Below are 11,595 nucleotides of genomic sequence, written 5' to 3' on the forward strand. Positions count from 1 at the left end.
TTACCTCTGACTATAGCGTATTATAAGTTGAGCCCACTGACAGGAAACTGGATTCAAAAGGGGGGGGGGGCACAAGTTTGATGAAAACTGAGCTAACAGTGCCCTCGAGTGGGCGAAGTTTTGTGGAGCGGGTCGCATCGTCTTCTATTGAATTTCCTTTTTTATCCACCCCATGCACTCTCTCTGACTCTCTCTGTCTCCATCTGTCTCTGGTCTCTGTCTCTTTCTTTCTCTGGTTAGAAACCCTCGGGTTATTTTCTTTGAAATGCTCTTAATATCACCATTTTTAACATTCTTTAACTTTCAAACATTTTTTTCTTCTTCAATTTTCGAGCCCTCCACAGGCTATTTATTAACAATCTTCACACAAATAAACAAATCAAATGTATATGCATGTTTTACACACATTCAAAATAATCCTTCTATACAAACAACAAAATGTCATCCAGATAGACGTACAATATATTTCTCATCTTTATAATATTGTAAAACTTTCTTTTTCGACATATCAATAAGCGGAACAACACTGTTCAGTTTACAAATAAACAGCTTTTGTTTGATTAATATAACAATGGAATTTAGAGCATCGTTTCTCTTATCTTCAAAGCCCCAAATTATATGTTTTTAAGTGATCTAAATTCTTATTTGAGTTCTTTCATAGATCCAGTTTCAGGTTTTATTCCAGATCTTTCTACTATCTCACATTCCTAAAAGAAACGTACTATATTTTCTGTTTCTTTTTTACAAACTGAACATACTTCATTGTTTACAATTTTCATCGTAAATAGTTGATTATTTAAAAACAAAATTTTATTTAAAATCTTATACTGAAAGTATTTCATACTAATAACTGTTGTGAAACGAAATATCATAACGTTATATGTTTGTTTTAATAAAGCTGCTAAATTGTAATTCACTATATCTTTCCCACTTTAAACTTATTCCAGACAAACAATTTGTTTCTCCAAAAAGAACCTTATGAATGTATCTACATCCTATTTTTGTTTTCATGGATACATGTTTTAATATGGAAATTAATTGAAGGTTCTTCCAAATGTGTTTGACATGTTTGATAAAATTCACTATATCTGCACTTTATTGCTTGAAAAACTGAATAATAAGACAAATGATTAAGCTTCAAATTAAACTTCTCCTCACATTTCTTGTGATACAATAAGTTTCCATTACTATCCATCAAATCGTTAATAAATCGAATACCCTTTTCAAAACCTTGAGTCATATTAAGATTTTGTCTCGAAACCTACTACTTTTTTATATTTTTTATACATGTATTTTGTAATTTGTCATTCTTATCTGTGATTCTACGTTAAAACATGTTTATTTGACACTTATATTATTTCATTTACAACACAAAAGAATAATTGTTATGCCTATTGTACTTTTGTATGTGCTAAACTTAATTAAACTAAGATAAACTAAACTAAACTAAACTAAACTAAATTAAACTTAACTAACCTAACCTAACCTAAACTAAATTAAACTAAACTAAACTCTTCTTTTTCACGTGTGCAGTTATTGGATGAATAATTCAGCAGGATTTTGTAAATTTGTTATGAATTTCATGCCTCAAAGACCTTATAATACTTATAATCCCATAATCTAGAAGATTTACATGTTCTCATAAATGTCAAGTCCAGGGTAGTCTTGTCACATACCTTACCGATCGTAATATCATAGATTGTAGTATATATATTGTTTGCATTCACATTCACTCAATAGCCAAGACAATAACCGTAGTCATTCCAGATAAAGGAAAACAATAGTTTCAAATTTTTCTAATATTCTTTTTTTCAGCGATACTTGGTAATTGGGCCATAGAAGGACCATTTACAAACAAATATAACATAACTACTGCACCACTCTACGCAATATTATGTACAAAGGTTAATTATCATTTTTCTAGCGATACGTTATTAATGATGAAAAAGAAGTCATCGACCTTTCTTCAAATTTCTGGCTAATGGTAAGAAACAAATTATTCAAGTAAATTATTTCTACACCTGTTAATTTTTATTTGCCTGTGATCAGCATAATAATTATTCAATGGTAAGTGTTTAAGTGATTTCCACATTTCCGTCCTTGAAATACTGTAGGCACAAAATTATTTCAAAATGTTTAGTGAAATAAAAGAATATTACAATAATCATTGATCACGTATTTCAATCTATTTTCAAACAAAAATTTATCATACAATTAATTTTCAGGTCAAGTTTTGCATGATAAATTTTTTGCAACAAACCACAGTTTGTTGTTATTTTCTTTAATGTAAAGCAAAATCTGTTAAAGAGCTGTTGCCAATTTGAATCGAAGCTAAACAGGAATAACATTATTGAATGCCTTGTTCTTGCTCATGCTTTTTTCAAATTGGGCCCAGAAGAGTTCCTGGCCATCTTTGTTCTTGGTCCAAAGCATGTAAGGTTTGTTCCTACTCAGGAACAACCGTACCAGGTACGGAAGGTCATCATCCTCGATGTCCTCAAGGAAAATCAGTATGACCTTGTCCAGCCTGGTGTCGTTAAGATGCTCTAGGGCTATGCGCAGCTTTGTCAAGAACCAGGCATCATCGATCGAGTTGTAACTAATCAACAGGACAGTCTTGAAGCTGTTGTCAGTTGCATAATGGAGAGCGTTGATGTAGAACATCGAGATGATGAGGTTGTTGTCACCCCAAACCACTTTTTGCAGATGTGGAAACCTCTCCTGCAGGACCGGCTTCATGACCTCGTTCACCCATCCCTCGTCATCTTCAATGTACATAATGTTAAGCTGGTACTCATATTCCTGTGAATCAAAGTCATGGCTGATTTCTTCGTAACCACAGATTGCTAGCTTTAAGAGAAAGATCTTGTAGTTGAGCCACCATTTATTCCGGTAGGCCATGAAGCATATCACTGCAAGCAAGACAACTGCAAAGGGGGCACATGTGGCAGCCAGAACGTTGATGCCACAGTACTGCTCGGGATGGAATGTCATGATAGGTGAATGCACTTCTTCTTCGAATGAAGAGGGTGAACAAAGTGTGTCATTAGGATGAATGATATCAACGTTGCTAGAACGGACCCACTGCACAAACCAACTAAGGTCACATGTGCAGGAAAAGGGGTTTCGAGACGCATCTAGTGACAATGTACTGTTACTTGGAAACATAGTCTTAGGTTCAATTTTGGAAATCTTGTTTCCATCTATATAAAGGCTGTGCAGAAAAGGAGTTCCGTTGAACAATGTCCTAGGAATCAAGTCAAATTCATTGTTGCTTATGTCTAGGACAGTCAGGCGATGCTGCCTCTGAAGCAGATCCTCAGGTATCATCGTGATTTCATTCTGGTCTAGATACAGGCTTGATAGGAAAGCGAGACTGCTAAATATTCTGGGACTTAATACCTTGATAGAACATTCAGACAAACATAATATTCTGAGTTTAACAAGAGGGCTGAAAGTACCTGCTTGCAAGAAAGATAGATAATTCCCTCTTAAGTCTAGCTTGTTCAATGATTTCAGTCCAATAAAAATTGATTTATTAGACATACTAAACAAATGTGTACTCTTTAATTGGTTTTCACGCATAACCAGTGTCACAAGAGACGTAGTGTTTTGGAACGGACTTTTGGGTGAAAAATGCAATTTTGAAAATGATAAATCCAATTTAGAAAGACGAACCATGGAGCTAAAAACTGTATTTATGCCTTGAAAATCTTCATTTGTGAGATAAAGCTCTGTCAGGTATTCCAACTTTGTAAAAGTATAGTCAGAGTATTGATCACGAATTTCATTTTGGGACACGTTAAGTAATTTGAGATTTGTCAAACCCCTAAGGAAAAACTTGTTGATCAATTTGAATTCATTGTAAGAAAGATCCAGATATTCCAGAGAAGGAATTATCATAGAATCATTACTCACAACATCACCGAGCTTATTATGTGTGAGGTCTAAGTAGCTTAGAGAAGGTAGACCAGATAGTATATCAGTTGAAAAACTAGCAATGTTATTAAAGGCAAGTTTTATTCTCTGTAACATTTTGTTACAGGAAAACGTACCAGAGGTTAAGGAAGCTAATCGATTAAGGGATAGATCTAACTCCATCATCTGGTCCAATCCACAAAAAGATCTATTTGATATCACAGAAATGCGGTTAAACCGAAGGTCAAGAACATTTGTACGATTTAAACCCCAAAATGTGAAGTCGGCTATGGAACTTATCTTGTTTGGTGCCAAACTTAAATGAATGATTGTAGGCAGGCCATCTAGGGTTACAGAAGAGTGATTAAGTGGAACTATACCATTTATTTTACAGCCTCCCAACGACAGTCTTTGAATGTTGGTGTTTCCTAAAAGTGACGAAATGTGAAGTTCAGAAAGGACATTTACTTTAAGAGACAATGTGTCAATTTTCTTCAAATATGAAAATACTCTGGATGGCAGATCATGTAAAGCATTCAACATCAGAGAGAGTCTAGTCAACGAGCAATTCTCCAAAGGACTAAAATCATGGGGACTGATGGTGGAAATGTTATTGGAATCTAAATCAAGCAAAGTGATACTGTTTGACAACGGTAACGAGCTACTTGGGATAAAACTAAGTTGGTTTCCAGCGAGGTAGAGTTTTGAGAGACGACGGTTTGAGCTTAACAAGCCCGAGGGAAGAGAAAGTAACCGATTTCTTTGCAGTGATAATTCTTTTAGATGAATCAAGGGCTGGAATACTCCTTCCTCCAGCCGTTGGAGACGATTTTCTATTACCCAGAGCGAGATTATGTCTATGAGATAGACGAAAGATTCATTGTAGAGCGTTGTAATCTTGTTGTATGATAGATCAAGCATTATGGTGTTCATTGGAAGATCTTGAGGAACATATCTGAGATCCAGGCTAGTACAGGTCGCGTTGGTTCCAAGGTCAGAAAATTTAAGGCAGCATCCATGGGGCCTAGGTGAGACAAATCCCAATTGTCTTGGAACATCCACAAAAGGTAGTGATCCTGAAAGCAAAGACAGGGCACCCACACTCCACAGGAAGACAGGCATCCGGGAGACTGTAGACACCAACATGGTGATTTCCTAGTTGGTAAGATTGAAGACGAAGCTTCCAGTAACGAGCTACCTAATGCAAAGGTTAAATCCGTCGGTTGAGAATTGACTTTATTCTTGTCAACAGTACTATTAAGGATATATCAAGAGTTCACGAAATCTTTCTCAAAATTCATGTTTATAGTACTTATAGCCAATACTGCAGGAGGTGTACATACGTGTACATGACGATGTTTTATAACGAGTTGGGCTACGATGTCGACCAGAACAATTTAAACAGTTGTTTGAGTCGAGGATGTGAAAAGAGTTCAACACACGTCCGATGTACTGAGGTGATTCCTTGTCCACTGTGCAGAAGCAATCATTAAAAGTCTTCAGAATACAGAAAAGATTCACAATGAGCAAAAGCTGTGTAGATACCTCCCTTCTTTTTTGGTCTTACCAACTATATAATTATGCAGTCTGAGAAAGGGAGTTAATAATGATTAACAGAAATGGAAGATTCTCCACCTTTGCCTATTAAACAATAACGCAATCAACAAATGAAAGATGTCCATATGCACATCGATGAGGAGCTTCCTGTAACTCTTATCAGGCTGCGCTAGTCCCCTAGTGCCTTTGTATCAGTTGCAATATTATGTAGTACACGGAGAGAACCAAGCTCATGTCTGCTTTCTAAAGTGTTTATGAGAAAAATGACTGATAATTTCCTAACTGTTGTAATGAAAATGAATACATACAAACATAGGATGCTTAGATCCGCAACTAATACTGCATGTACGCATAACAAATCTGTATTACTTCCTGTTTTTGTTATTTTTTAATAAATCCATTTTTCTGGCTTCCTGTTTCATTGGCGTATCCGCTTAAGAAACCTGAATTATTAATCAATTTCATTTAGATAAAGGATTCGATATACATTCTCTTAGCAGCCAGGTAAATAAAAAAAACAACAACACACAAATAAACAAACAAACTAGACATTTTATTACCATTTATTTCTTAAAAGGAGATCGATGAGAACCATTGTTTATGTGTGTCACTTTGAAAATGCATAGAAATGTACATTTATTTGTGTGTGTGGTGGTGGTGTGTGTGTGTGTGTGTGTGTGTGTATGTCTCCAAATCGAGATACATAACGTATTTTATTGGCCATTTTCGTAATCTAATCAATTTTATTGAAGAATGAAGTGACAGCATGCCGAAGTGAAGAAATAGCGTGAATAGGAGATTGAATGTCTGGACTATAATTGAGTACACAGAGGGCTCCAACGGAGAAATGGTGTTCACCTTAATTTTATTGCGTATTCCGTAGTAAAATGTAATGCTTAAAACGATCCACCGACTGATTTCTGAAAATCGGTGCCCAAAGTGCCCAATTATTATGTCTCACGGGGGCCCCACCGCCGGTGTTTTTATACATTTCAGAACAAATATTTTGGTTAAAAATGTTCGTTTGGTCCAGAAAACCAACTATACACAATACAGTATGGTACAAGTTAAGACCCACAGCAGACTACAGTGGCCCTGTAGTTGGTCTAAAAGGGCTCAAAAGGACCAGCAACTCGAGAAAGTCAAGAGGACTGCTTTACACTTTTTTCTGCAATTTTCTTGCAATTTTATATAAACCACCCGCTAAATCAATTCCTGATTTTCTAAATGCCTTAGAATTGTCATGACATCATGTAACAAAAGAGGGGAAAGAAAGCCTTTTAGTTGGAGATGTTAATAGAGATTCATCAAAGATACAATGTGCAATAATGCTGACAGATTTGTTGATCTTCTAAAGTCATATTCTTATGCACCTATGATTGTAAAAACCACTAGAATATCTACACAATATGTCAGCTTTATAGACAATATTTTCACAAACAGACCTGAAAATATCGTTGATGCTGCATGGGATAAATGAGTGACCATTTATTTATCTTTTATCAACCATAAATTCATTTTGATGACGATTCTAGTGCAATATTAGGCGTATTATAAATTATTCAAATATTTCCAGGTTCTGTGAAAGACTTCTAATGACAGATTGGGATAAGATCTTTAACCATGATTGTGTAAAAAGTGCATTCGATGCACTTATGGAATATTTCATAAAAACGTATAATGATTGCTTTCCTTTTAGAGAAGTAAAAAAGAAACAGAAACAAAAAAATCCTGGTTCGATACTGAACTTAAGAAAATGTGTAAGTGGAGCAGTATTGTATTTCGGAAATATTTATAGCAAATCCATCCTGTCACCGGAAAATATGTGCACTCATTCCATAGAAACATATCAACTAGTGAGATACGGAAACGTAAACGAAAGTATTATTTTTCTAAATTTAAATGTATAAAAAGTAACACTAAAGCGACTTGGAAAACTGCAGTGTTAATTACACTTATTATTAAAACTTACAGTTTTGTCTTTTAAAAAAAAAAAGCTTAAAGCTCGTTCATAACTATCAATTTTATTTGTTTTTGTTTATTTATTTGTTTATTCGTTTATTCTGTGTTCTTTACGATAAAAGTAATAATAGTACGTTGCGTATTAAATGCATGATACCAATTTTGTCTCCGTGCGTGTTAAAACATCACTGTATTGATGTCACAGAAACTTGTGATTAACGATTCAAGAACATTTTGTTAACAGCTCGGATATTAATGAACCCAACAGTGAAATTCCCTAAGTTCATTACACACAGTAGTCTTCTCAGTACACAAAGGGTTTTGCAAGAGAGCATTGTACTACATAATATCATTAGAATAACATGCACCAATAAACAATTTAATAAATAGTAAACTGTTAAAATACATAATGAAACAAAACAAGTGCCAAAAATAGATACCAATATTAAAAACAAGTATTAGACTTTTGATCACGATACACAATTTAGCTAAAAATATACTTTTATCAGTATAGATAAAATACCTCAAAGTAGTCAATAATTCGTGAACAGTTTTCATTCCTGCCTCTCCTTTAAATAATTAGTGCACAGTTATGCTACGCTAAAATTAAAGTGTCCTGAAGATTATAAATTTATTCTAATTAGGTCAGAAATCTTTAGTTTGAAGAAGATAGAGGGCTCAGTCACCATCACTAAGCGAGATAGATACAATTAAAATCTGATTATTTACACCCCTGTGAAATTGATGTTGTTTTTTGTAACTCAATTAGAATGAAATATAGACTGGTTGAATTTGGGCTTTTTTTGAATTATTTGGTGTAAGCTTTGATATGTCACATTCTCTTGAAATATATTTATCGGGACAAACCAATTTTTTTTACATGACTCAAAAATTGAAAGACGTGGTAAGGGTATAAACAATTGAATTATTAACTGTTAATTATGAACAGTCATCATCAATTTATTGATATCCTTGTGTTAATACTACTTATGGCACCAGGAATCTTTGAAACTTTGATCATGTATATGGTGGGCTAAAGTATTAACAATCAAGTAGAGCGTAGTGCGGGGTCCAGGGGTGGAGACCCTGGAAGCTCAAGAATTTCGAAGCAATACAAATCATGTGTCACTGGTTACCTCTGGTTATGGCGTATTAAAAGTTGAACCTACTGATAGGGAACTGGATTCATTAGGAGGGGGGGGGGCGAGTTTGATAAAATCTGAGAAAACAGTGCCCTCGAGTGGGCGAAGATGTGGGAGTTGGTTGCATCGTCTTTTATTGACTTTCCTTCTTTATCCACCTCATGCACTCTCTCTGTATGTCTCTGCCTCTCTCCTTCTCTCTCTCTCTCTCTGTATCTCTTCCCCTCTCTCTCTATCTGTGTCTCTCTCTGCCTGCCTCTCTCTCTCTCGGGTTACCTTCTTTGGAATACTCTAAATATCACCACTTTAAACAAAAATTCATCGCTTGAACTTTTAACTTAAAAAACTTGTGTAATATTAAGATTTTGTCTCAAAACCTACGCAAACTTCCTATATAAACTTACAAAAATCAACTTTTTTGATGTGCAAACATCAGTGAGTATAACATTTAATCAATCATTAATAACACAAATCATTTTTATAATTTCTAAATCTGTATATATACAATTTTTATCAAATTGAAGTCCCCTTTACATAATACATGTTAATGTTTTAAATGTAGGTATATTGACTGTTAAGAGTTTGGACTCTCATTCAAGATGTCTCGGGTTTCATTCCTTAGACAATGCTTGTTCAGATTTTGTCTCAAAACCTACTCGAACTTCCTTTACAAACATCAAATTGTTTAATGTGAAATCATCAGTGTGTATAATATATACATATATATATATATATATATATATATATATATACACATATATATATAACCCTACATGGTGTATTATCAGGATATCTATATATAACTCTAAATGAAACATTAACAGGACATCATAAAAACTGGTATATCACCCCGACCCTAATCCTAACCTTAAATTCAAAACAATATAACTAATTAAACTAATGATTAATGATTAAACGTATTTTTTGCGGGAAGCCTTTAAGTTTCCTCTGCCTAAAACGTACATAGAGCTAGAGGGAAGTAGTTCTATTGTGCAATTAGTTCACAGGACACGAAAATCTCCTGCCAATCACCATGTCTACTTAATGACTCATTTTTTTTACCACATATTATGTCCGTCTAATGACGCTGTAAGGTATATATACAAATGTACAAATATATATATATATGGAAATTACTTATGACTTATCTCATCATTATACGCCCATGATAAAGACAAGAACATTGATTGTACATGCATATTCAGCAAAATATCATGATCATCGGCATTTGTCCTGTCTAACTCTATAGCCGGCTGAGAGTAATAATTAGGGTATTAGTAGTACTAAGTGCAATGATGATGCGTTAACTCTCTTCTGGCTTCATGCAGATGCAACTACTTGCTTGGAAGAAAATATAATCATGTTAAATTTTTATTGGTTTTATATATGTATATACATGTGATTTATCATTCTCATCTGTGGTTCTATATCAATACATGATTATTTGACATTCTTATTATTGTATGGAAACAGCGAGAGAATCATTGTTATGGCAATTGTACTTTTTTTAATCGCTAAACTAAATAAAACTAAATTAAACTAAGCTAAACTAAAATAAAGTAAAGTAAAATAAAGTAACCTAAAGTAATCCAAAGTAAACTAACTTGAACTATAGTAAAGTAATCTAAAGTAAAGTAAACTAAACTAAAGTAAACCAATACAAAGAAAAGTAGATTAAAGTAAAGTAAACTCAGCTAAACTAAACTATCTGTTCACGCGCACAGTCATTGAATCAATAGGCCTAATTGTTTTCAGTGCATATACACGCGCTTAATACTTCGGCAAGATTTTGTAAATGTGTTTTGATTTTCCTGCCTCAAAAACCTTTAAATACTTATAATACCATATATCTAAAACCTTTACATGTTTTCATAAATTGTTTGCATTCATTCAATAGCCAATAAAACAACCGTGGTCATTCAAAATGAAGGAAAACCATAGTTGCAAATGTTTATAATATTCTTAGTTCAAAAATACTTGGTAACAGGTAGGCCATAGAAAGATCAAATACAATATTATGTACACAAAATTAAACAGTTCATTGTCCTTTTTCTAGCGATACGTTATAAATGATGACAAATAAGTTGTCAAACTTTCTTCAAATTTCTGGCTGATGGTTAGAAATGAAGTCTTCAAGTACATTATTCTGTTAGATTTGTATTTGCCTATGATCAACATAATTATAACTCAATGTATCAGGACAATTACCCCTTGGACAATCAACCCCTATAAATTACCCCCAGAAAACTACCACCCAATGACAATAACCCCCCGGAAAATTACCTCCCGGAAAATTACCCCCAAGGACAACTACCCCAGGACAATAACCTCCGGAAAAATACCCCATTGAACAATTACCCCCCCTCTCCCAGAACATCCAAGGACAATTAATCCGAGGACAATTATCATCCCGCCCGAATATTACCCCTTTGTTCTTTAAAGGGGAAGTCCACCCTTATAATGAGTTAGTTTTAATAATTAGAAGAATTCCTTTTCGGGGGGTAATTGTTCTCGGGGATGGAGGGACGTGATCGTCTAAGGGGATGATATCAGGGGGTGGGGTAACTGTCTTCGGTGGGTAATTTACAGGGGGTAATTTTCCTGAAGGGGGGGGGGGGGGGAGGTTGACCTCGGGGGGGGGGGGGGGGAGGGGGTAATTTTCCGGGGGTAATTGTTCTTGGGGGTAAATTGTCCCGCTGGTAATTGGTCAGTTGTGTACCCAGTCTGTGATTGTCCTAGAACCCTCACTCAATGTTACGTGTTTAAGTGATTTTCACAATTGTGTTCTGGAAATACTGGACATGTATTTCTAACTTGTACAGGCAAATGATCATTTCAGCATGTTTAGTGATATAGAAGAATATTACAATATTTATCGGTCACATACTATACTCTATTTTCAAACTACAACAATATCATATAATTATTTTTGTTATGTTCTTATATATATATATATATATATATATATATATATAAGATCAAATCTGTTTAAGAGCTGTTGCCTTTTGAATTGAAA

At 34.4% G+C, this 11,595-nt stretch overlaps 1 protein-coding gene across 1 annotated transcript; it reads right to left on the reverse strand.

Moving 5' to 3' along the window:
- Positions 1-1,963: 1,963 nt before the first annotated feature.
- LOC587095 (insulin-like growth factor-binding protein complex acid labile subunit) lies at positions 1,964-5,280 on the reverse strand. The gene has a single exon (XM_030994503.1). The coding sequence runs from the start codon at positions 5,062-5,064 to the stop codon at positions 2,332-2,334; it is 2,733 nt and encodes a 910-aa protein (XP_030850363.1). The 5' UTR covers positions 5,065-5,280; the 3' UTR covers positions 1,964-2,331.
- Between the last annotated feature and the right edge of the window lie 6,315 nt (positions 5,281-11,595).

This window comes from Strongylocentrotus purpuratus, unplaced genomic scaffold, assembly GCF_000002235.5.
Source record: "Strongylocentrotus purpuratus isolate Spur 01 unplaced genomic scaffold, Spur_5.0 spur5_scaffold_21, whole genome shotgun sequence".
Taxonomy (NCBI): domain Eukaryota; kingdom Metazoa; phylum Echinodermata; class Echinoidea; order Camarodonta; family Strongylocentrotidae; genus Strongylocentrotus; species Strongylocentrotus purpuratus.